This window comes from Sparus aurata, chromosome 9 (genome assembly GCF_900880675.1).
Source record: "Sparus aurata chromosome 9, fSpaAur1.1, whole genome shotgun sequence".
Lineage (NCBI taxonomy): Eukaryota > Metazoa > Chordata > Actinopteri > Spariformes > Sparidae > Sparus > Sparus aurata.
The window spans coordinates 4110144-4136990 of NC_044195.1; the positions used below are offsets into that span (position 1 = coordinate 4110144).

Consider the following 26847-nt stretch of genomic DNA (forward strand, 5'->3'; position numbering starts at 1 on the left):
CCAGAATGAACGTGTTCACAATAATGTTCATCAGGCAGAAATACAGTACGTTCAGTTAACGTTCGCCCAAAATATGAACGAGTTCATGGACAGTTGTTCATTGAACGCGTTTAGGCACAACACTGGTCATGTCTATGTTTATATCAGACAAAAATATACCATGCAGTCCCAGAAACAATGGCACTTTCTCAGCTTAACTATGGTTGCACTATTTTATACCTAAACACATTGAGTACCTTTATTTACATTTCAATTCGAACTAGAACTTCCTAGAGGAAAGATTTATAATTTAAGATGACTTTTTTTAATTAAAAAATTATCAACAGGTAGTCTAATGAATTATTTGTTTATTACTACTTATTACTGAATCGATATCGAAGCATTTAAGTCAATATTGAATCGAATCCATATTGAATCGAATTGCGACCTAAAGAATCAAAATCGAATCGAATCGTGAGGTTCTTAACAATACCCAGCCCTACTTTCTATCACTCGTGGTTAGTGGTTAGGTGATGCCATTTGTCATTAAAGGAGTCATCACCCGGAAATCGCAATTTCTCTCGTTAAATCATGCATATTGGTGTTGGACCTCTGTTGAAACTTGCCTGAAAAGCTGGTGTTTGAAAGTGGCTTATTTTTTTCGCTTTGGCTCTTTTTCCGAACAGGAATAGCGCACAGTAGTGCGCGTTCCTAAAGCACGAGATTTTGACTCTGCTCCGGTGGTGACGTTACCACAGGAGGCTACTTGCATATTAAGCATCGGCTCACAGCCGTCCTCAGCCAGACTTTCTGAGTGAGCACGCCGAATCTGCTCATTTCTCTGTCATTTTCACGCCATACATCGTGACCGCCAGCCTTAAAACTCAGGTCTTACATGTAAAACACGAGTGTGAAAAGTAAGAAGGAAAAAACAAAGAATTTACCATTCAGAGACATCCTGCTGTAAACGTGTCTCTTCCACCGCCTCTGCCTCTTCACTCTCCCATTCGGATTCCGACTCCGGCTCGTACATAAATGCCTGAATTCCGTAAGGTCCGTCATTTAGTGTGTGCGCCATGACAGCGGGCTGTTTATGTTTTGGAGTCCGTGTGTGCATGCAGGCTCGCCCTCCATTCCGGCTCTGTCCTTCCTGCGGCCAATCAACGCGCGCCTCATTACATATTAATACAATGCACATCCGGACCGGTCAAAACCTTGCGCATAACCTCGCGCATAATCTCGTGTGAGAAAGTCGCGGTATGAAAAAGGGTCAGAACAAGCTCTCTGTTTGATTTTTTTTTATTTATTTTTTTTCTAATAGGTTTTAAGAATTGATCCAAAGCGATCCAAGAGGGACTGGATATGTAAAAAACCAGGTGATGACTCCTTTAAACAATTGTGTTTTCTCGTTTTAAATCATAATGACAACAGAAACTACCCAAATGAGTCTGATCAAAAGTTTACATACCCTAGTTCTTGATACCATGTATTGCCCCCTTTAACATCAATGACAGCTTGAAGTCTTTTGTGAAAATTGTGGATGAGGCACTTTATTTTCTCAGGTGGTAATGCTGGCCATTTTTCTTGGCAAAAAGCCTCCAGTTCCTGTAAATTCTTAGGCTGTCTTGCATGAACTGAATGTTTGAGATCTCCCCAAAGTGGCTCAATGATATTGAGGTCAGAAGACTGAGATGGCCACTTCAGAACCTTCCCTTTTTTTCTGCTGTTGCCAATTAATGCTGGAACGTCCACGCACTTCCTATGTGCATCTTCCAGGCTGATGACTGCAAATTTTTCCTCCAGTATTTTCTGATAACATGCTGCATTCTTGCCATCAATTTTGACCAAGTTCAGGGAACTACCTTTTGTAGCTCACACATCCCGAAAACATCCGTGATCCACCTCTGTGTTTCACAGTAGGAATGTTGACATTTCATCATCACTTGTTGACTCCTCTCCAAATGTAGTGTTCATGGTTGTGGCCAAAAAGTTCAATGTTGGTCTCATCACTTCAAATAACTTGTTCCAGATGTTTTGAGGCTTGTCTCTGTGTTGTTTTGTGGCGTATTGTAAGCAGGCTGCTTCATGGCATTGGCATAGTAATGGCTTTCTTCCAGTGACTCGGCCATGCAGCCCATTTTTCTTCCTGTGCCTCTTTGTTGAGCATCTTGAAACAGCCGGACCACTTTTTTTTTCCAGAGTCCTGTATGTAAGCTGAAGTTATTTGTGGGTTTTTCTTTGCATCCCAAACAATTATCCTGGCAGTTGTGGTTGAAATTTTTGCCCGTACTTCTTAAATGGAGTTTGATCAGTGCTGAATGGCATTCTCAATTCCTTGGATATCTTTTTATATCCTTGCCCACCAAGAGGGCGTTCTGATACAAAATGGTGACACAATCCTAACTTTATAAGCTTGGTAGAGGAACAAACAGATATATATTGTGAACTCAATACCACACAGAGTTATCTCTGTTGGGTAGGAGGCCTTTTAAAGTTCATATACGGGGATGTATTATTAATATAAAAAGTTGTAAAACAAATAAGTTAGGACCCCAAATGATAGAACTTTTAAAACTTTTACAAATGAATTAGACTTGAGGGGGAATTGTATTTAAATGATACACCTCAACTACCACAAAAGAGTGTTTTACAATGAAACTTCTTTCGATAAAGCCTTGGCAAATTTGACTAGACTCAATCATTCTATGACTAGGGTGAAAAAGCTGGGAGATTATTGGCATGGCTTATCAAGGCAATACAAAACAAAAGAGCAATAAGTGAACTCTAAATCAAACATTGACTCATGATATATCAATACATGTGATCCTAAGTAAATAAACCGCAAATCATTAAGAAAATGTATATAAATCGGAACCTCCCTCTAACCCCCATTTGCTAACAAAGTTCCTAGATGGGCTTGAATGTCCCTACCTATCTGAAGAGGGGAGAGATGAAACTATCAACCAGTACTTGAGTGACTCAAAATGTCCGGTGAAAATATTCCCTCCAAGCACTGATAAATTATCACTCCGTCTGTTCAGAGCTTCGGGAGTATGCTGAATCAGCCATCCAAACCATTTTTGGTCATTTTGGCAAAGAAATTACAAGTGAGGACGAGTCGGCTGCAGCTACAGCCCCGCTCATCTATGCCATTTGTGCGCAACGAGACGCCACCGCTGTAATGACAGCGCTCTGCGGTTATGGACACTTGAACTTCTCAACAGCCTGCGATGTTCTTATCAGAGATTTTAGCGAAATCTACCCCGAGTGGGCTAAACTGGCTGAGATGGCCTGCGTGATCCCCGTCTCCAGTGTGAGAGAGGTTTCACTCTCTTCAGAGCCGCATCAAAACAGCACAGCGAAGTTGCCTGGGGGAGAAAAAGGTGACAAGACTGATACGCATTGCAAGTTGCGGAGAGACACTGCACACTTTTGATTTTAATTCAGCTGCTGCACTCTTTGCTGCAGCGAAAATGCGTAAAAAGTCATATATTGCATATATATTTCAAAATAACACTTTTTTTAATTTCAAGTTGTACCCCGCGTTATTAAAATGATATTCCAGTCCAGATGTGTTTTTTGTTTGCAAATTGTTTTATCTGAGAATAGACCTTCAGTTTCTTTATGTTCATATTATAGGAGCATTGTGCTACTCACGTGAGTCAATTGACAGCACTCTTTTTATTTGATACAGCCTATACTTTTCAATAAAAAGGATTATAGATTATTGGGTAGAAACGTTTAATGTGGTTTCTCATGTTTGTCGTGTTTCCAAAATATTTTAGTTTAGTTTCATATGGTGTGGGTCTAGTCCAGGTCCGTTTTCCCTTCAAAAAACCATGTTTTTTGTTGTGTGCACGCCATCGATTGTCCGTGCGCTGCCATTCTGAGTTCCGCCTCTTGCGTTCCATCAACATTACATTGTCATTTAACATTTACAAAATGGACTTTTGTGTCCACGTCGCGATGCAACTAACAATCGATCATTTTTCCCCACCCCTAATCTCAATGTCCATTCCCTGGATGTTCACCTGTGTTCAGGGTTGTCTGTGCCTGTGGAAATCCACCACCAGCTCTCTGGTCTTCCCAGCGTTGAGCTGGGGGTCGTTCCGCTGGCAACAGTCCATGACTGTACAGAGCCATGTAACCATTGTTCATAGCTCATGCCTACCTATACCATAGTCCCACGACCAACATGGGGTGCTCTGTTCACGGAGTTGACATTAATAGACTGCTCATCAACACAACTTTGTATGCCATGGAGCTTTTTGTAGACACAGAAAAAGTAATTTGCTTCATATCATGAATAATGGGAGCGAAACCAAAAGTGTTGCATTTATATTATTGTTGAATTTCTATCCATTGTGTGTATATTTTGTTTTTCTGTCGTGTTTGGATTTTTGGAAATCTGTGAAGCGAGGACTGTCGGGAAATATTATGGTACAAAGGTTAAAGGAGGGCGGCTGTAGCTCAGTGGGTAGAGCTGAGGACTAGTGACCGATATTTACGCATCTTCTACCTCAGCAGATGCTTTGCACTGAATAAGGACCGCACTCAATTTCATTGTACCTGTTACAATGACAATAAAGATATTCTATAAATAGTTTATAATGGGTTTAACGTAGAGCCTGACCATTTACCCTTAAATAGGCCCGTTACAGACGTGTGTGTGTGTATGTGTGTGTATATATATATATATATATATATATATATATATATATATATATATATATATATATATATATATATATATATATATATATATATATATATATATATATATATATATATATATGAGAGAGAGATATATGAGAGAGAGATATAGATGGGTTGATCAATTTAGATAGGATGGACTCCAGCCTTCTTGCTAAAAGTTTGGTGATAATCTTATAATCGTGGTCCAGAAGACTTATAGGCCTGTATGATGAGCACTGGTGGGGGTCTTTACCACCTTTTAAGTAGAACACTAATGTGAGCCAGGTTCATTGTCTGAGGGAGTATTTTTTTCTCACAGAAATTATTCACCATTGCTATAAAGATAGGACGGATCTCTGGCCAAAACTCTTTATAAAAGTCTACTGAGAAACCGTCTGGTCCTGGGCTTTTATTTAACGGCATTGAGTTGATTGTAGCGAGTATTTCTCCTTCTGTAAATGGTGAATTTAAGGAATGTTGGTCAGGGGCAGAGACTTCAAGTAACTTGATTTTACTGAGGTAATCCTCCAATTTTTTCTGTGAGTGTCCTCTTTGTGAATTGTAAAGATTATTATAGAAGTTAAAAAAAGGTTTGATTGATGTCTTTAGGGTGATAGGATATTTTATTATCCTTAAGGTATACTGATTTTATAGTCTTTTCGGCTTGCTCCTTCTTTATTTGATGAGCTAATAATTTACCTGGTTTGTTACCCAATTCATAGTCTTTTTGTTTGATAAGATTAATTTTTTGTATATATTTGTAAGTATTTAATTTCGCTTTGGCAGCGGCTAGTTGTTCACTAGGTCTTCACTTTGTGTTACTTCTCTCTCTAGTTCTTTTTTTAATTTTTAAATGAAATGTATGAGATAAGAAGTCCTCTTAATGTAGCTTTTGCTGCCTCCCAAATAATATTGGGCTCTAAAGAGGGGTAATTGTTTTCTTTAATAAAGTTTAATATCCAGACATGTATGGTTGATTTAAATTCATTATCTTTAAGAAGGGAAGAATTAAATCTCCATCGCTTAGAGATAAACTTTTTCTGATCGCATTGAATTGTTAGGTGGATTCTGGAATGGTCTGAGAGGATAACTGGATTTATTCTACACTTTGATATCATATACATATAATTGGAGGGAACAAAAAAGTAATCTAATCGAGAATAAGAGTTGTGAACATTAGAGAAGAAAGTGTAATCTCTAACACCAGGATTTAATTCCCGCCAAACATCAGTTAGACCACAATCTACACTCAGTTCAAAGAGGACTTTAGCAGATTTAGGGTTGGAGGCCTTAACTTGCTTAGATTTATCTCTTGAGCACAAAGTTGCGTTGAGGTCTCCTCCCAAGACACCCTGCCCTTTACAATTCTTGTTAAACAGTAGTACCATGTCCGAAATGAAGGATGGCTCATCTGAATTGGGAGCATAAACGTTTAAAAAACGTTTAACGTTTTTGTACGTAATGGGGTGCCATTAAGGGTGCCTGAAATCATAACAAACCTGCTATTTGGATCTGTAATTAATTTACCCAAAATAAAATGTACATCTCGATTCAGTAAAATACATGTTCCTCTACTGTGAGATTTGTATGATGAAAAATAAACTTGACCTACCCAATCTGTTTTAAGTTTAGTATGTTCATTATCAGATAGGTAGGTTTCCTGTAAGAAAACGACATCTGCTTTATCGTCCTTCAGGACTGATAGTATTTTCATCCTTTTAGAGAGGTTACCTAAACCTTTAACATTCCAAGAGATGATATTCAAGTCATTCATGTTAGCTGCCATTCGACATGGGTATCACTGTTAGTTTTTTGCTCTCAGCAGTATGTACTATCTTGCTGTTTTTATTGCTATTAGTTGTTGCCCAAAATAAATAAACAGAAATTACAGTGCAAAAAACGAAGACATATATAGGAAAATCCCTAACCCGCCCCAGTTGTGAGAACCACAACAAAAGATTTCTGTTAGGCCAAAGGAAGTAAAGATCACGTAGAGACATAACCCAGAAAAGTAAACCAAAAAAGAAAGAAGACACAGACATATCTTCCTAAGGCGCTGGCAACTTGGAGCACCCTTCCTCAGTGCCGGCCAGTAGCAGAAGACCAAAACTAAAGTTTGTCAATCCCCCCCCCCCCACCCCCCACCCATTTAGACAAATGTGTGGGTAGAGCGGGGAACAGAAAAATGAAACAATAAAAAAAAACAATATTATATTATGTTCCCCAGAAGACTAAGACTTTTACTGTTTGAAATTAATATGTCATGATCGATCTTAAGAATGCAACAAAAAGAAAAGAATTAAGAAGGAAGAACAAAGTTCTCCCCAGACCAGACTCTCCCGTGGAGCCCCCCCCCCCGCAAATGGAACCGTCCGCTGTGACATCATGCTATGTTTCTGGAAATAACCCGGTGCGGGCGTGGGTATCAACGTTTTAACAGGTTCTTAACAGATTAACAATTAAACAAAAAAAATCAGGGGTTCGCCCCAGGTCATAGTCTCAAAAAATGATGATCGATCGTCTGTTACCTCAGTCGTTAAATGGGGAAAAGAGTCTTACCTCCGCTCGATAATGAACTTTTAATTGTCAGACACCACAGCGTCTGTTTCAACAGGTCGCCCTTTTCAACTTTTTGATAAGAGCTTTTGCCTCTGAAGGGTTGTCAAAGAGTTCAATAGTGCCATTATGGAGAACCCGAGACGGTGGGGGTAAACGAAACCTCTGAACATGTCCATCTTACGGAGATATTCAATCACTCCAGCGAATTCCTTACGTTTGCGGCGAACCTCTGCTGACAGATCCTGGCGAAAGGTAAGATTAGCCTCACCCTCGCATATTGGAGCCGTCTTCTTTTTAGCTGCTTGGAGTATCATATCCCTGTCTCTGAACCGCAGGAAGCGGATCAGAATTGGTCTCAGTGGTTTCCCCGGTTCTGGACGAGTTTGTAGTAAGCGATGTGTGCGTTCAATCTCAAGTGGTTGATCCGTTGGTATGTTCAGCCATTCCGGTATCTTCTGTTGGATGAACTCGAGAAGGTGAAGGTGTTGAGATTGTTCAGGAAGTCCCATCAAAACCAAATTCTTCTTCCTTCCTCTGTTTTCTAAGTCATCCGTCTTAGCTTCGAGGGTTTTAATCAGCTTTTGGGCTCGGTGCAAGTCTCTGTTGGTAGTTTGTAGAGTGTCCTCAAGGTCTGAGACCCTTTGTTCGGCTGTTGTGTGTTGTTTATTTAGTGCCTCATTTATTTGCGATAGTGCGCCCTTCATTGTTGTCACTTCCATAATAACATTTTCCAGACTGCTTTCAATACCGTCCAGGCGGCTTACAATATCCCGGCGCTGGGTTTTCAATTCGGCCATGATGTCAGCCAGGTCAAACTCGCCGTCGGCGTCGTCTTCGTCTTGTTTGTTCTCTGATTTACCTCTCCTGGGTTCTCTTTTACCTTTCCCTTTGTCTGGCATGATCCTTGCAGTTTCAAGTAGCAGTATAGCCAAGAATAAGCTCTAATAAACTGTTGGGTGAAAGTATAAAACTTAATGTGGAGCTCTGAGCTCAAGAGGCCATCTTCCTTCCTTGCCCCTCCTTTATCGACTGAGATAGATCACACTCTGTCTGAAGAAAGCAGAGAACCATACCCAGAAACATGCCCCCGATGACAACCTGTTACCTCTCCCAAAACATTACAAGTGGACAGAGAAAAGTCTCACTGATTAAACCAATTCATTAAACAACACTAATATACAAACCATGCTAGATAGTTTTCTATGTAACAATACCTGCTAAACAAAGATGGCATACATTTAGCCACTAAAGATTTAAATCAGATATTTATGAAACTAGCAAAAGAGTCTAAAATGATACGATCAAATGCCAAATCAAACAAAAAGCAAGCAAAAGAACAATGGTTTGACGATGAATGCTCCCTTTTCAGAAAGCATCTCAGAAACTTGTCAGACAAGAAACATAACGATCCTGAAACCCAAGACCTGCGCCATGAATACCACACAGCCCTGAAACAATATAAGAAAATTGTCAACCAAAAAAAGACCAAATATACTGAAGATGAATTAATTAAAATTAAAAAGGCAATAGACCCAAATTCTTCTGGAACTCCAGAAAATGATGGTTTAAACACACAGCAGCACCATAATTGACAAAATAAAATCATCAGAAAATGCAATAAAAAAAAAAAAAACAAAATGCTTTGGATGGTCTAATTACAATTGAGGAGCTACAAGGAAATTTGCTGATCTTAAAAATGGAAAGGCTTGTGGCATCGATGGTATCAGGACAGAAATGCTGAAATACAGTAGTAATAAACTTAAACTGGCTATACTAAAATTATTTAACTTGGGGTTAAAAAGTGGAATTTACCCTACAATTTGGAACAAAGGATTGATTACTTCTATCTTTAAAAGTGAAGACAATGTAAATCCTAATAATTATAGAGGCATTTGTGTAAATTCTAATTTTGGGAAACTATTTCCTAGCATACTAAATTCAAGAATACTGTCCTACCTCACTGATAGTAATGTATTAAGTAAATCACAAATTGGCTTTATACCCAAACATAGAACAACAGATCACATATTTACTCTCAATACTCTAATCCAAAGACATTTACATCAAGAAAGTAAAGGGAAAATATATGCTTGCTTTGTTGATTTGAGAAAAGCTTTTGATTTAATTTGGCACAATGGTCTTTTCTATCAGTTACTCAGAAATGGTATTGGAGGCAAAGTTTATGATCTAATTAAATGGAAATACTCAAAATACTAAAATGAGTGTGCTAAAAAAATTGGAAAGATAATAACCGATTTCTTCAAACAGTGTCACGGGGTCCATCAAGGTTGTAATATGTCCCCAACACTTTTCAATATATACAGTGACCAATTAGCAAAACTACTAGAAAACTCCCCAGCCCCAGGACTTGACTTGGAGGGGAAAGAAGTCAAGTGTCTGTTTTATGCAGATGACCTCCTATTGTTATCACAAACAGAACAAGGAATGCAAGAATATCTGGACATACTCCATGATTATTGTGTAATTTGGGCAATCAGAGTAAACCTAGGTAAAACTAAAATTATAATATTCAAAAGAAAGCAAGATCACAATCTAGAAAGTATCAGTTTACTTTGGGAGAGACAACACAGAGTCACACAATGGAATACATTTACCTTGGCCTAACTATCACTGCTTCGGGCAGTTTTTTGTTAAAGCTGTGAGTTCACTAGCAGACATAGCCCGTTGAGCATGTTACAGTATACGAAAAGTTCTATTCAAGTTAAACCCCCCAATTAAGATCTGGATTAAAATTTTCCAAAGTGTTATTGAACCAATCCTACTAATGGAAGTGAAGTTTGGGGCCCGTTAATTAAACAAGAGCACTGGGACTCAAACCCTGCTTAAAAAGTGCATCTTGAATTCTGCAAAGACATACTCAGAGTCCACAGAAACTGCCCAAACCACGGCAGCAGAGCAGAGCTGGGCCAGTTCCCCCTCTTGATTAAAATCAAAAAGAGAGCAATTAAATTTTGGAAGCACTTGAGAGCATACTGGGAGCAGCAGGGCTGTCTGAACCCAGTCAATAATACCTGGAATGGGACAAATGAGGAATTTAGATTGACAAGTCAAAATGACACTACAAAAATAATTCCATACTCACAAATAAATAGGGGTGTAACGGTTCTGAACCGAAACCGAAACCCTCGGTTCAAAGGACTTAGGTTCAGAAACTCATTCTATCTTCCCGAATCTCGGCTCATCCCCGCCCCGCTCCCGTTTAATTTCTGCAAGATGGCCAATAAACCTGAGCTAGGAGATCTCCCGGTCACACTCTGGTCAGCCGCGTGGAGACATTTTGGGTTTACAGTTGATATTAACCCTGAATTTCCACTGGATACTTGTTCGCTGTGTTATGGCTCCGATCCGGTTTTGCTCCGCCGTCAGGTTGTGGTTTGAGTCCGCCACGGCGCAGTACGGTAGACAGCTGGCGTCGCAAGGCCGAGGAGTTCCCACGATAACCACATAATCACTCACGACCACAGTTATAGGTCTGTGTTGTAAACACAACAACAGGAACTGTTCCCGACCGAAGGATGAGTAGAAGAGCTCTTGTATTTTTTTAGATTTGTGTGCTGCTGTCAACACTGTGTGTTTTATTATGAAAAGTAACCGGAGGTCATATTGTTGTTTTGGTGATTGACCTCCTGTCTGCTCGGTGCTAAATTCAGCTGAAAAGTCACACAAGTGACCATCTGTCGGAAATACTACAGGCAGCTGTATCAGAGTGGAAGATTGACAGACCAAACGTCACCATTCCCATGACAACGAACAACGCCAAAACAAATGTAGACTGCTTTTTATTTTTGTTATACCTCAGACTGGTGTAAGAAATTTTTCATTCTTACTTTATTTAGACAATGTAGACTGGTCTTAAAACAAATGTTTTAAGTGTGTATTCCTTGATAGTTAAGAGATTAATAGAAGTGTTGTAAAAATATATTTATATATTGTTTATTTATTGTGGACTGGTTTAAAGAGAAGTGTTATACTTGGTTAAGTTGATATAACTTAAGTAATGTTCATGTTCTTGATATTGCAATGCAACAATCCTTTAATAAAATGCAGACATTTTTTCTGAAAGTTTTCCAAAAGTTTTTTCAGGATGTTTTTAAAAACCGAGGTTAGAACCGAACTCTGAGTCAAAAACAGAAGTTCGAACCGAATCGTGGGTTTGGTGAACCGTTACACCCCTACAAATAAAACAAATCGACAAAGATGATAAACAAAATTAAAGCTGCAAGCAGCGTTGAACGGGCCCTCGCAGTCCACGCGCGTCAGGGCGTGCTACCGTCGATGCATGCTGCCGTCGGGGCATGCTCAAGCAACACCTTCCGCTGAGGAAGTGGTTGCTTTATAATTCGGTGGACTGCTATTGCCGGTATGAAATAATGTACGATGAAGTCAGAAAAACTGTGTGAACTGCTGCATGATTCCCCAGACAAAGACTGAGTTGATGGTCCGCCTCTGGAGCTGGCTGAAGAGAATGTGCACACGAGGCATGATGCAATGAAATAGGTTCAGGAAGAAGCTGAACAAACCTTCCAGCTTCTTGCACAGTGGTTGGCACAAACTCCCCTAATGGTTTCAAAACACTGGATGATGTCACCTTTGTGCTAAAACAGTGTTCACTGCACAGATATACAGAAAAGTTGAATAGGGCTGAAAAAGTTCAAAAAGTTTAACATTTTCATAGCTGAACATGAAGTGGAATGTTTAAAGGAGTTGAAAAGGCAGAAAGATGAATATCTGAAAAGGCTAAAAAGCTGTAGAGTAAGAGGGATGAACGAGCTTAACCCTTGTGCCCTCCTCGGGCATTTTGTACATTTTTCTCAACTTTTTTTTTTGATTTAGCGATCATTTTGGCTGTGTTACAGCTTGTGGCATGGATTGTTGTAGGAACTCTTCTTTTTAGTCAAATTTTTGAAATCCAGTGTCTTTTACTCTTACATGTCTTTTATTTTCCTGTAATGCATTTTGCACCCTCTAACCACCTTCGTGGCAAAAATGTACACGCACAAAATCTGCCATAAAATACTCATACATCGATATTTTTTTCTGCTTTTTTTTTGCTTGAATCCCTTAACCAACTTTTTCCCTGATCAAAATCATCAAATATTCAATAATTTTCAGGATTTTAACCCTTTATATGCCAGTTTTATTATTTGAATTACTAATTATTTATTTTTAAAAAAACACCAAAATGTATTATTTTCCATATAATAAGTAGTAGGCTGATGGGGCTTTAGTGGTGATTAGAGTCTTTGATATATCAAAGATTACCAACAAAATTGATTTGATTGCATTAGTATATTTTATGTAGTAACAGATACTCCCTCTAACCACCTTCGTGGCAGAAAATGCCCCATTGACTTCCATTAAAACCACATTTTTTAATCTCACTACCATTACAGTATAAAACCATGAATTCTGTAATGTCAGCATGCCATTTTGAAGAAAACTAGTGATATTTGACATTTTTGATGTATTTCACCAGATTCGACCATATTCCCATTGTAGCCCGATGCATGAAATTCTTGTATTTTTGCCAGTTATATTATGGAGCCGGGTGACTACCAGGGCCCTGTGTGTGTGTGTGTGCGTGTGCGTGTGTGCGTGCGTGTCTGTCTGTGTGTGTGTGAGAGAGAGAAAGTGAGAGTGTGTGTGTGTGTGTGTGGTGTGGTGTGTGTGTGTGTGTGAGAATCTGTAAGCATGCACTGATCACTTCAGCGGTGAAAAAAGGTCATCTTTTGAGGAATGTGTTTCATGTGTCTTTGAAAAGGTGCTTGAGTGAAAACATGCTTTGCTGTTCTCAAAAACAAAGCAAAAACAACGGTTAGTGTGTTTATGCACCTGGCTGCTTTCACAGCCAAAGATAAACATGCAACTTGTCTGAGGGGTCATTTCATTAGTGAGCAGAGAGGGTGCAAAAATGAAAAGGCATTTCAGAAGCGAAGAGGCATTAGAAATGGTCATGCAGCCTTTATCTGACAGCGAGCTGCAGGATTCATCAGGGGAAACCACGATCTTCGAGGGGGAGTCTGACACAGAAGGCTCGCTGGAGTCTTCCACGTCTGTGAATGCCTCTGACCCATCCTCTGAGAGTGAAGCGGGCACTGAGGATCCTGTCCATCCTAAAAGTCAGTGGACGGGCAAGTGTGGTCTCCATCTCATGCTGAGACTCTGTGCTACATGCAGGCACCCACCGGCATGGTGCCAGGGCCCATGGGAGATGCAATATCAAGAATCCATAATGTAGCTGATCCAGCTCATTTTGCAAATGACAAACTTATACGGGAGGCATTCAGTGTCAGGATGGAGTGACGTGGATGCCCAAGAGATTTGGGCATACATGAGACTTCTTATCCTGACTGCGCCATTGACCAGCTCCACTAGAAGGAGAGGTGTGTGCTGGTTGTGCAGAGGCCTGAAAAAGAGGTCTTCCACCACCAAGTGTGCATTTGTAGGGAACACTAGGTCACATCTGCAGGACCACACACACACACACACACACACACACACTTTGAAACCTCCTTTCTGTCCAGAAGAAGAAGAAGAAACAATAATTTTGATATTTCAACAGCAGCTGTAAACTTTTATTTCATTTAACCCTCAGATTACACACACACACACACACACACACACACACACACACACACACACACACACTATCCATGTATCTGTTTCTCTCAAACACACACACACACACACACACACACACACACATCGTATATTCAATGCCTGGATATTTCTGTTTATATTTCATATTTTGTTCATATTTCATTTGTTCTATTTTGTTTTTTGTTGTTTAAATTTCCAAAGTTGTTACAGTTTGCACAATAAGAGTTCACACTGATGAATCAGATGTTGATTTAAAAACATTTCCCACACACACACACACACACACACACACACACACACACACACACTGGGCCCTGGAAGTCACCCGGCTCCATAATATAACTGGCAAAAATACAAGAATTTCATGCATCGGCCTACAATGGGAAAATGGTTCAATCTGGTGAAATACATCAAAAATGTCAAATATCACTAGTTTTCTTCAAAATGGCATGCTGACATTACAGAATGCATGGTTTTATACTGTAATGGTAGTGAGATTAAAAAATGTGGTTTTAATGGAAGTCAATGGGGCATTTTTGGCCACGAAGGTGGTTAGAGGGAGTATTTGTTACTACATAAAATATACTAATGCAATCAAATCAATTTTGTTGGTAATCTTTGATATATCAAAGACTCTAATCACCACCAAAGCCCCATCAGCCTACTACTTATTATATGGAAAATAATAAATTTTTTGTGGGTTTTTTATAGATAATTATAATATAACTGGCATTTAAAGGGTTAAAATCCTGAAAATTATTAAATATTTGATCATTTTGATCAGAGAACAAGTTGGTTAAGGGATTCAAGCAAAAAAGGCAGAAAAAAATATTGATGTATGAGTATTTTATGGCAGATTTTTGCCACGAAGGTGGTTAGAGGAAGTTTTTTTAAGGAGGGCACAAGGGTTAAAAAGGTGAAAAGACTGAAAAGGTGGAAAGTTTAAGGCAGAAAGAGCTTAAAATGGCTGCATCGTCTATGTAAAATGAAAGATGCGGTATCCAAATCCAGCTGAAGAGAATTCTTTCTCCAGATTTTCCAGCTGCTCCCAACTCTAAAGATGATGTCACACACTGTAGCTCACGCACTACACACGCATTCTTCAGATACACACGCTGGAGAAGTAACAGAGACAAAGATGAAGAGGTCCCCATAGGAATATGGAAGTTAAATCATGTCATTAATCAAGAGCATAGATTTTCAGTTTGAGAGCATGATTTCATTCCTTTTCAGTGACACAGCTCTTTCGCGTGCTCAGATTTTTTCTCCTCATGCTCACATTTTGTTCTTGCATTTAAATTTCTTCTGCTCTCTTTCAAAATGTCAGCTTGAACTCAAAAATCACATGCCCGTGTTCACATTTCTCCTTCTTGCACACAAAAATCACTGGAATCACTAGTCACTGGATGAAGCTTTAGTTCTATGACTATGTGTTTAGCCATTGATTCCAAGTTATTGCAGTTATTTCTTAGGGTAATGAAGGGGATGTGGAAAAACCTCTCAGATCTAAAGTGCACACGCTCAGAACACACACCTGCTCACAGGTCAAGTTCTGCTCTCGGATCTCTCCTCTGCTCACGGATTTTTCTTGTGTATCAACACTGTCAACCAATAGAAGGCCGGCTACTGTTGACCAATCAGATTACACCCGCTTCTTTGCGGGGCGGGCACTCTTTCTACCGGGTTTATCTACTTCCGCCCTCCAGGCTGTTAAATGTGGTGGTTGCCTTTAATTTTTGACGACCTTTGGAATAAAATATCAGTTAATCAATACACCAGCGCCCGTGCTTTTCATTACAGTAGCTACATCAACATAAAGTAGAACAATAGCTGCTGTACTTTCGCCATATTAGCCAGCTGCCCAGGAATGAATGGGAAAACGCCTCCCAAACCCCTGCGAATTTTGAAAAAACTGTAATGGTAATGACCAAAATATTTATATGTTGAGTGAGAGGAGACATGGCTGAACTCGGTCATGTCGTTTTTATTTCTGGAAAGTGAGAAATGAGGGCAGAAATGCAAGAGACAAATCAGGTACCGTCTGCTCTCCTTCAGAAATTTAGGCTCAAAATTAACATTGCGGCCTTAGGGCAGCTGCTTCGGTTGTTGTCGCTCCAGGGCTTCCACTTTCAAAACTGTAAGCCGTACATCTTAAATGAGACCATCAGCTGAAAGCCAACAAAATTTCCTCCATTTCTTTGTATACATTGTCTATGTTGAGTAAAAGGTTTGGGATCTAAATTAAGCTGAAGAGAATTTTTTCTCCAGTTCTTCCAGCTGCTCTCCATTCTTGCGATGATGTCACACACTGTAGCTCACGCAATACACACCCATTATAAAATGAGAAAATGGCCTAAAAATCCTTAAAACTAAAACTGTGATGATTTGAATACCGTAAAAGATTTCTAATAACTAAATACATGCCAAACAGTTCGAAGTCTTCCGACTCTTTAAAAGTTGGAATGGTGTCTCTAGCTCAAAGTATGAGGGACAAGGAGAGGTTGAAAGTCGATGAGTTTTGAAGAGGATTTGAAGATTTCCCCATTTAATCCCATTGACAATAATTTCACTGCCACCAGAGCGCCATCTATTGGCCGATTTGCACCAAATGTTACACAAAGCCTCATCAGGCCATACCACACAATGATGAACATTTATGTGATAATCAGACAATATTTTGTAAATATATGCAAGATTGTCTGTTTTCAACACAATATGCAGGAATTTGTCATTTTATATTTCAGGCAGTTTATGGACTATCAAAATTCTTTTGATAGCTTTTTGTCAGGAGGGTCCACAGATGCAACATACAAAGTTTGGTACAAATTGGTCAAATCGTCTAGGAGGAGTTCGAAAAAGTTGGTTTTTCATTGTTTGCAAATTTGCGAACGGAAAGTTACTGCAAAAGTGGGCGTGGCCTACATCAAACAATTCAGCTAAATTCAGGGAATACATAAATATGAGGATTAATAATGTGCAACATATTAGGTGGGAGTTATGAGCCAAAAACGCTTTTAAATTGAAAATAGCGCCACCTGGTGGTCATTTTCGGTGAGTGAGTCACAGGGGCCATTCTATAGCACCTCTATGAATTTCATTTCCATAAGTGTTATGGTGTGGGCACAGGGCCAATTATGCAATTAAAGTGACACCAGAGCGCCACCTAGTGGTGGATCGGTAAACCCTTTGTCAGATGTCCTCAGGAGGGCACTGACAATAAATGTACCAAGTTTCGTCTTATTCCGATGCACCGTTGTGGAGATATAAAATACATCAATTTAAAGAGCGCCACCTTGTGGTCATCGCCTAAAATTTTGCACAGGGCCTCAGGGGCTCATGGGGAAGTAGTATCCTGAGTTTCATGTCATTTGATCTGACTACTGTGGAAATATCCAACACTTCCTGTTTTGAGCCAAATCTGCAGGAATTTGTTATTTAATAACTTCAAAATTATTTATTTTAATTAGAATAGAAGTTGGAATGGTGTCTCTAGCTCAAAGTATGAGGGACAAGGAGAGGTTGAAAGTCGATGAGTTTTGAAGAGGATTTGAAGATTTCCCCATTTAATCCCATTGACAATAATTTCACTGCCACCAGAGCGCCATCTATTGGCCGATTTGCACCAAATGTTACACAAAGCCTCATCAGGCCATACCACACAATGATGAACATTTATGTGATAATCAGACAATATTTTGTAAATATATGCAAGATTGTCTGTTTTCAACACAATATGCAGGAATTTGTCATTTTATATTTCAGGCAGTTTATGGACTATCAAAATTCTTTTGATAGCTTTTTGTCAGGAGGGTCCACAGATGCTCCATGCGAAGTTTGGTGCAAATTGGTCAAATCGTCTAGGAGGAGTTTGAAAAGTAGGTTTTTCATTTGTCATGATTTTGTGAATTGAAAGTTATTGAAAAGTGGGTGTGGCCAATACCGCACAATTTAGCTGTATTGAGGGAACATGTAAATATAAGGTTTAACAATGTGCGACACATTATGTCGGAGTTATGGGCCAAAAACTCTTTCACGTGTAAAATAGCGGAAAATAGCGCCACCTGCTGGTGATTTTTGGTGAGTGAGTCACAGGGGCCATTCTATAGCATCTCTATGAATTTCATTTCCATAAGTGTTATGGTGTGGGCACAGGGCCAAATATAAAATTAAACTGGCACCACAGTGCCATCTAATGCCGAATTGGTAAACCCTTCATAAGCTCTCTTCAGGAGGGCACTGACAATAACTATACAAAGTTTTGTGTCAATCTGATGAACAGATGTGGAGATATAAAATAGTTCAACTTAAAGAATGCCACCTTGTGGTCATCGCCTAAACTTTTGCACAGGGCCTCAGGGGCTCATGGGGAAGTAGTATCCTGAGTTTCATGTCATTAGACCTGACCACTGTGGAAATATCCAACACTTCCTGTTTTGAACAAAATCTGCAGGAAGTTGTTATTTAATAACTTTGAAATTATTTGTCCTAATTAGAATCCTTTAATAACTTTTTGTCAGGAGGGTCCACAGATGCTGTGTGCCAAGTTTCGTGCAAATCGGTGAAATCGCCTGGGAGGAGTTAAAAAAAGTAGGTTTTTCATTTGTCGCGATTTTGCGAAAGGAAAGTTATCGCAAAAGTGGGCGTGGTCTATACAACACAATCCAGCTGAATTGAGGGAACATGTAGATATGAGTTTAACAATGTGCGACACATTATGTGGGAGTTATGGGCCAAAAAAGCTTTCACGTGTAAAATAGTGTAAAATAGCGCCACCTGCTGGTCATTTTTGGTGTGTGCATTACAGGGGTCATTGTAGACCACCCCTATGAATTTCATTTCCATAAGTATTATGGTGTGGGCACAGGGCCAAATATAAAATTAAATTGGCACCACAGCGCCATCTAATGTCGAATTGGTAAACCCTTCATAAGCTCGCCTCAGGAGGGCACTGACATTAACTAACAAAGTTTCGTGTGAATCCGATGAATCGTTGTGGAGATATAAAATAGTTCGATTTAAAGAGCGCCACCTTGTGGTCATCGCCTAAAATTTTGCACAGGGCCTCAGGGGCTCATGGGGAAGTCGTATCCTGAGTTTCATGTCATTAGACCTGACCACTGTGGAAATATCCAACACTTCCTGTTATGAACCAAATCTGCAGGAAGTTGTTATTTAATAACTTGAGTATTGTGTGGCCTATAAAAATTCTTTTAATAAGTTTTTGTCAGGAGGGTCCACAGATGCTGTGTGCCAAGTTTCGTGCAAATCAGTGAAATCGCCTGGGAGGAGTTCGAAAAAGTAGGTTTTCGACATTTTGCGAAAATTTTGCAAAAAAAAACGGTAGGCGGAAATGGGCGTGGCCTGTACCACGAGATTCAGCACAATTCAGTGAACGCGTGGATATAAGGTTTTTGAATGTGCGACAAAGTATATGGGAGTCATTAGCCAAAAATGCACTTTCTTTAATAACATCGCCACCTAGTGGTGGAAATTCAGGACGACAATAGATTATAAAATTTTTCGCCAGGTGTGACTTATATTCCAAGTTTGGTGAGTTTTGGGGTATGTTCAGGCAGTGAAAAATGCGATCATTTTGTGAGAAGAAAAATAATAATTAAAGCTGCAAGCAGCGTTGAACGGGCCCTCGCAGTCCACACGCGTCGGGGCGTGCTGCCGTCGATGCATGCTGCCTTCGGGGCTTGCTGCCGTCGGGGCTTGCTGCCGTCGATGCATGCTGCAGTCGAGGCTTGCTGCCGTCGGGGCGTGCTGCTGTCGATGCATGCTGCCGTCGGGGCTTGCTGCCGTCGGGGCATGCTCGAGCAACACCTTCCGCTGAGGAAGTCGTTGCTTCATAATTCGATGGACTGCTATTGCCGGTCTGAAATGATGTACGCTGAAGTCAGAAAAACTGTGTGAACTACTGCATGATTGCCCGGACAAAGACTGAGTCGATGACAGGTCAGAGAAGAACTGATTAACTGATGGGATGTGAGATGTCACCTGCTGCATGATGAAATCTGAAGAAGAGGATGAAATTGCAGCTCAAGGGGGGGTTTCACGAGTACAGTGTTCGACCCTATAGACGGCTAAACAGCATGATAGCTTTATATACTGACTGTTAACCACAGTACATATTTCGACCTTTAAACTGTAATGAGCATGGTCACAATCCCAAGAAACAGACTGAGTTGAAAAATCGGCATCAAAAACGAAATATTCATCATTAAGTCCTCACAATCCAAATGTAGCTGCAGTGCAAGCAAAGTGCAGCTAACTACTACTGAGACACAGGCTATATGTAAACTGCAGTAGTGATCAAATTATCCATAACTACAAGCAGAAACCACGTACATTTCCTCAAGAATGCACACATCATTAGGGAAACCCACAGAAAGTCCATGCAGCTCCACACGGTCTGCTCACTGACTGGTCTGCTGCATTTGAGTGTGACTGAGCATGTCCTGACTCTTTGCACCAGTAGAGGGAGCTGTTGGACCTTTACCTGTAGAGCTTTCTTACAGTTTCTGTGGCTGCACATATGCTGGAGCACTAGCAGAGGCAAAGTAGGAAATGTCCACACAAGAAGAAATGGGAAAACGCCTCCCAAACTCCATTATTACTATAAAGATTTGTATTATGATTATATCTATATATCACATAAAATGTCAAAAAAAATCTCCAAACATTTATCATTAGTAATATTATCTTTTTAACACTTACAGATCAAGTAAAATGAATACTGTTACAAACATTGTATTGACATGTAGTGGTCAGATGAAAACAACAGCACTGCACATTAAACTTCCAATGTTATATGGTTCTTAAGGTTTCATGAAACTGAAAAGAATACAGGAGAAAAGGTGGGTTGTTTTGCTCCGCTGCCTTTCAAGCAGAACAATGTTGGCAATTAGTAGTAACATATTAAACCTGTGAAGAAACTGTTCAGGTGTTTTCAGTTGTACTTTTTATACATACATTTAGCACTTTTCTTCTTGAAAGATGCAAATTTCTCAGTGACTTTGTGGTTTAAGTTGTGGATGTCTTTGATACGTTTCTTCTCCATACAGAGCATGGCAACTGCATTAAGAAGATATTATCTTCCTGAGGAAGGTCTTGATTCTCTTCAGTGTTGAGAAGCACCGCTCAGATTCAGCTGTAGTCATAGAAGTTGTGATGAGGATGTTTAGCAGAGCCACAGTCTCTGAAAAGGTTTCCTGACGATTGCACTCTGTGACCAGCTGGTACAGAGCCACAGCTCCACTATGGTTTTTGAACTCATCATTGCTGTAGATGTGAGACAGTTCAGTTTTCAGCTTGTTCTTGTTAAGCAGTGGGTAAGCCTCCATGGTGGAACTGACTTTTGTACTGTTTGAATTTGTCTCCCTGCAGCAGTGTCACAAACCACAAACAGCCAAAAGTGTAATTCCTACATCTGAAATAAGACCATCAGCTGAAAGCCAACAAGATTTCCTACATTTCCCTGTATATATTGTCTATGTGAAGTAAAAGACGTGGGATCCAAATCAAGCTGAAGAGAACTTTTTCTCCAGTTCTTCCATCTGCTCTCCACTGTAGCTATGATGTCACGCACTCTAGCTCACCCAATACACACCCATTATAAAATCGAAGACGGCCTAAAAATCCTTAAAACTAAAACTGTGATGATTTGAAAACCGTAAAAGATTTTCAAAAACTGATTACATGCCCAATAGTTTGAGGGCTTCTGACTCTTTTAAAGTTGGAATGGAGTGGCCAGCTCAAAGTATGAGGGACAAGAAAAGGATGAAGGTCAATGAGTTTTGAAGAGGACTTGAAGATCCCATTGACACTGATTAGACTGCGACCAGAGCGCCATCTATTGGCCGATTTGCACCAAATTTTACACAAAGCCTCATCATGCCATTACACACACTGAAGAGTATCTATGTGAAAATCAGACAGTATTTTGTAAAGATATGCAAGATTGTCTGTTTTCAACACAATATGCAGGAATTTGTCATTTTATATTTCGGGCAGTTTATGTACTATCAAAATTCTTTTGATAACTTTTTGTCAGGAGGGTCTACAGATGCAACATACAAAGTTTGGTACAAATTGGTCAAATCGTCTAGGAGGAGTTCGAAAAAGTTGGTTTTTCATTGTTTGCAAATTTGCGAACGGAAAGTTACTGCAAAAGTGGGCGTGGCCTACATCAAACAATTCAGCTAAATTCAGGGAATACATAAATATGAGGATTAATAATGTGCAACATATTAGGTGGGAGTTATGAGCCAAAAACCCTTTTAAATTGAAAATAGCGCCACCTGGTGGTCATTTTCGGTGAGTGAGTCACAGGGGCCATTCTATAGCACCTCTATGAATTTCATTTCCATAAGTGTTATGGTGTGGGCACAGGGCCAATTATGCAATTAAAGTGACACCAGAGCGCCACCTAGTGGTGGATCGGTAAACCCTTTGTCAGATGTCCTCAGGAGGGCACTGACAATAAATGTACCAAGTTTCGTCTTATTCCGATGCACCGTTGTGGAGATATAAAATACATCAATTTAAAGAGCGCCACCTTGTGGTCATCGCCTAAAATTTTGCACAGGGCCTCAGGGGCTCATGGGGAAGTAGTATCCTGAGTTTCATGTCATTTGATCTGACTACTGTGGAAATATCCAACACTTCCTGTTTTGAGCCAAATCTGCAGGAATTTGTTATTTAATAACTTCAAAATTATTTATTTTAATTAGAATCCTTTAATAATTTTTTGTCAGGAGGGTCCACAGATGCTGTGTGCCAAGTTTCGTGCAAATCGGTGAAATCGCCTGGGAGGAGTTCGAAAAAGTAGGTTTTCGACATTTTGCGACGTAGCGAAAAAAAACGGTAGGCGGAAATGGGCGTGGCCTATACCACAAGATTCAGCAGACTTCACTGAACGCGTGGATATATGGTTTTTGAATGTGCGACAAAGTTTATGGGAGTTATAAGCCAAAACGCGCTTTCCTTAATAACAGCGCCACCTAGTGGTGGAAATTCAGGACGACAACAGATTATAAAATTTTTCGCCAGGTGTGACTTATATTCCAAGTTTGGTGAGTTGGGGTATGTTCAGGCAGTGAAAAATGCGATCATTTTGTGAGAAGAAAAATAATAATAATCATTTGAAAAACAATAGGGTCCTTGCAGGTTCCCTGCTCGGGCCCTAATAATCATTTGAAAAACAATAGGGTCCTTGCAGGTTCCCTGCTCGGGCCCTAAATATTGCAAACAATGGAAAACAGAAACTCGAACAATCGAGAGAGGGAGAGACTTTGCCAATATTGTGCATATAACATTGTCTTGGCAATTAATAGCCTCAGTTTACATTACCTACAGTTCCTGCTTATATCCTGGACCTAAGTTGTCCAATCAGCTGTGATATGATGGCATCCAGCCTGTACTCTCCTTGCTCTCTGTGTGGAAGAATAGTCCCATTTTGTTTGATGGTCATTGTTTGGAGTGCCCATTAAACAGAGGTGTTGAGAGTTCGATTGTGATCAGACCTGACAGCTCTGGTGCTCCTCGGGATTACAGATATCCACAGTAAAGTGAGAGCGTGAGGATTCACCCTCTGTTAGATAATGGCGTGGGCAAGCTTTTCTTTGTAGCTGTAATGATGTGAATAGCTGAGTTTGGAGGCCAGAAGCAGGGCTTTATTGGCCATAGCGTGCTTGATCTAATAGATGTGTCAGCATAACAGTATTGGTGATGGAAATGCATTGATTTATACTCGGCCAGTCTGTGTGACTGATTGGCTGAATTACATGATAAAATGTGATGTCTTTTACTTGATTTTATTTCATTATTTGTCGTATTTTTAGTTTAAAAAGTTTTTACATTTTTTATCTTTTGCCAGATGGCAACAGAGGTGGGTTTTTGTCTTTTAGTATCCACCTGCTATTCACCTGCTGTTGAACCTTCCTGTCCAGGGCCGTGCACAAACTGTGAATTTTGTTGCAGTCTTGTAACTCTACTCTCTCTGTTTTTTTGAATGTGGTTTCATGCTTGAATGAAAAAAGTGGATGTAGAAAGTTGGAAAAGAGAAAATTAGTTTGAACTGCCTTTCTATACACACTATAATGTGTGACATTATGTTGCATGCTAAATGTTGATCTACAACGGGACATGATATATTTCTTCTTCATACCCATTGATTGGTCTCATCTGTCTTTTTTGCTGTGTTAGAAGAACGTCAGTGCTGCTGGTTTTAAGAATTTTACAACACTCTTTTTTTTGTCTTTCTTTTTTTTCAGAATGCTGCCTTTTTATATGGCCTTGGCATGGTTTACTTCCATTACAACGCATTTCAGTGGTAAGTACTTTATTAATAAATCTTTCATACTGACATTTTGGAATATACATTTGTTCCTATCCTTGAGTAAGATGACAACATTGATATCATCAGTGCATATCTATGTTCATTACGGTTCAGAATGAGTTTAGTCTAGGGCTGCACGATATATCGTTTAGGCATCGTCATCGCGATGTACGCGTGCACAACATAACTGCTATTCAGGTCATCTGATGAAAATTCCTGTATTTTTTTCATATCGCAATATATATCGCAGGGTTAAAAAAATTGCAATGTCAGTTTTTTCCAATATCGTGCAGCCCTAGTTTAGTCAAAGTGTTTTTTTTTATAACAGCCTCCTCTTAGTTACTCTAAAGCTGCCATAGTTGCCTGCACCAAGGAGGTTATGTTTCTGGTTGTGTTTTGTGCTATCTCTCCTTCCCTTGCATGATCACTCAAACATTGCCCTTTTTCTTTTTCTTTTTTTTTTTTTAAACAATTTATTTGTAATTTTCCAATTATCATATAAAGCAATTCTCTGTTTTACAAATAACCATAGAAGAACAATCCCAACAGAACAGAAAACAACAAGTGCACCTAACATTCCTTATTACAGGACTGACCAAGGGCAGGTCTAAACTGTCAGAGTTCCAGTTCCAGACCAGGCAAATTGTTCACATATGTTGTAAGAGGGTCCCAGGTTTTGTAGAATCTGTTATAACCATTGAGGGTACATCTGATCTTTTCTAGCTTAACGTTCTGCATAACGTCCCTAATCCAGTCATTGCCTTATCCAGAGGAAAAGGCAATGACCCTCTGTAAATGAATGGGAGGAACAGATCCCGTTGGATCAGAAAACCAACCAAAAACGGCAACCAAGGGAGAAGGTGAGATGTTATAAGCAAGCATTAGAGATGACTTCAAAAAAGGATGACCAGAAAGGAACAAGTTTCGGACAGGACCAGACCATATGATAGGAGGTAGCCGGAGTCTGTTTACATCTATTGCATAATGGGTCTAAGTTCCGAAATATTCTTGCTAATTTAACTTTTGAGAAGTGTAGTCTGTGTAACACTGTATTAAAGCATGTCAGGAACATATGGAAGAAGAGTGGACTCCAGTAAGAGCTATATCCCATTCCTCATCGGACAGCTGTTTGGTTGTTGAGGAACAGGAAGATGTGGGAGGGACATCGGTGGATGATTGACAGCAGCAGTGATGTGTTGGAGACGGCGACAGAGATAGCGAGTTTTGAGAGTTGAGAGATTTGTGACATAGCGTGTTTGGAGTGTGTAGTTAGTGTGTTATGTAGTATTTGGTGTGGTGTGTTTAGTGAGTAGTGGAGTTGTGTTGTGAGGCAAACCAAGGAGGAGACGGCTGAATGTGGAACAGGCAGGAATGAGCTGAGGAGCCTGAGGCATTGCCTGCATTTAAATGTAAATAGTTACACATAACTTTGTAAATTTCAAAAACTTATGCACCAATTTAGTAAACAACAATTTATATTTGCATTATAACTAATGCAATTGGTTCATTAAACATATTTGTGGTTTTCACAGTAAAAAAACTAATTTTTTCTACTCTGATTTTATGTTATTTTGTGATTTTAGGTCCGTAGTGTTAATATAGTACCTTAAAATGAAAAAATAACTGTACAGTCACACATGTGAGGTTGTGCTAAAAATAATTACACCAAGTAAGGCAAGGTAAATAGTTTTTAAGGTGAAATATAATGGTATAATCAAAAGTAGTCAAAAACAGCCAATTATATCCCTGACGTCCCACCTTCAACAGCCTCATTTGGCCATCCATGAAAAAGCTACTTAACCTCCCACTTTTCTATAGGAGTACATGCTTCCTACGGGCAATGCACTAGTACTATGAATGCCCTTGTGATACCAAATTTTGAAGCCATTGTCCATTAAAGCCCCAGTACAGACTTTTCATTTAGTGTTGATTTTGGCACCCCACTGGACGAAAGCGGTAGTGTTTTGCCGGAATGGAGACTGCATTTCCCATGAGCTCTGGCGCCCACTGTCGTGAAGACGTTTGTCTGGCCGGCGCTTGTAGATTTGTTTTGGAAACGTCGGAAAGACGACAGGACTTGCTTTGAAAACTTTTTTTTAGCAGCTATCTGCAGCGTGCATTTGGACGAGGTAATGTGTCTATTTGTATTTCTACTTAATATAATATGCCGCCGGTGAAACGAAGTAATGCTGCTGTTGCGCTGCAATTTCCCACCTATAAATATTACCCACGGTGCTACAGAGCTAGCGTTACAGCAAAGTCACAGTGATTGTGATGGATGTTTTGTTCTAAGTAAGAAACTGAATCATTTATAATGACAGAGGATATTACCCATGCATCGTTGCAGGTCGGCTGGGCTGAAGCATGCACACAGCTGAAATGGATGCATGATCTAAGACGTTTGTTGTCGTTTTCACGAGTGTAGTATCTAGAGCTAATCTAGTGGTAACGTTAGCCAGCTTTGTTGTAACAACATAAATTCATGTATTGCTGTAAACTATGTCCCGCAATACATTTCATAAATGAAATAAAATTTACAAACCTGTCTAGGAGGAATCGGGCAAATTCTGGATCCGACCCTCTCTTCAAGCCCCGCAACTCTCTCCATCTCTGGAAGGAATCGCCAATGTTTATCCGTGTTTTAGCCCTAG

The 26847-nt window shown here is 39.8% G+C and overlaps 1 protein-coding gene across 2 annotated transcripts in view; it reads left to right on the forward strand.

Moving 5' to 3' along the window:
- kdm6a (lysine (K)-specific demethylase 6A) overlaps positions 1-26847 on the forward strand; it is a 102402-nt gene that overhangs the window by 10742 nt on the left and 64813 nt on the right. For both annotated transcript variants that reach the window (XM_030428330.1, XM_030428331.1), the window contains exon 5: positions 24132-24190. In XM_030428330.1, coding sequence (XP_030284190.1) covers positions 24132-24190 — 59 coding nt within the window. The remainder of the gene's footprint in view (positions 1-24131; positions 24191-26847) is intronic.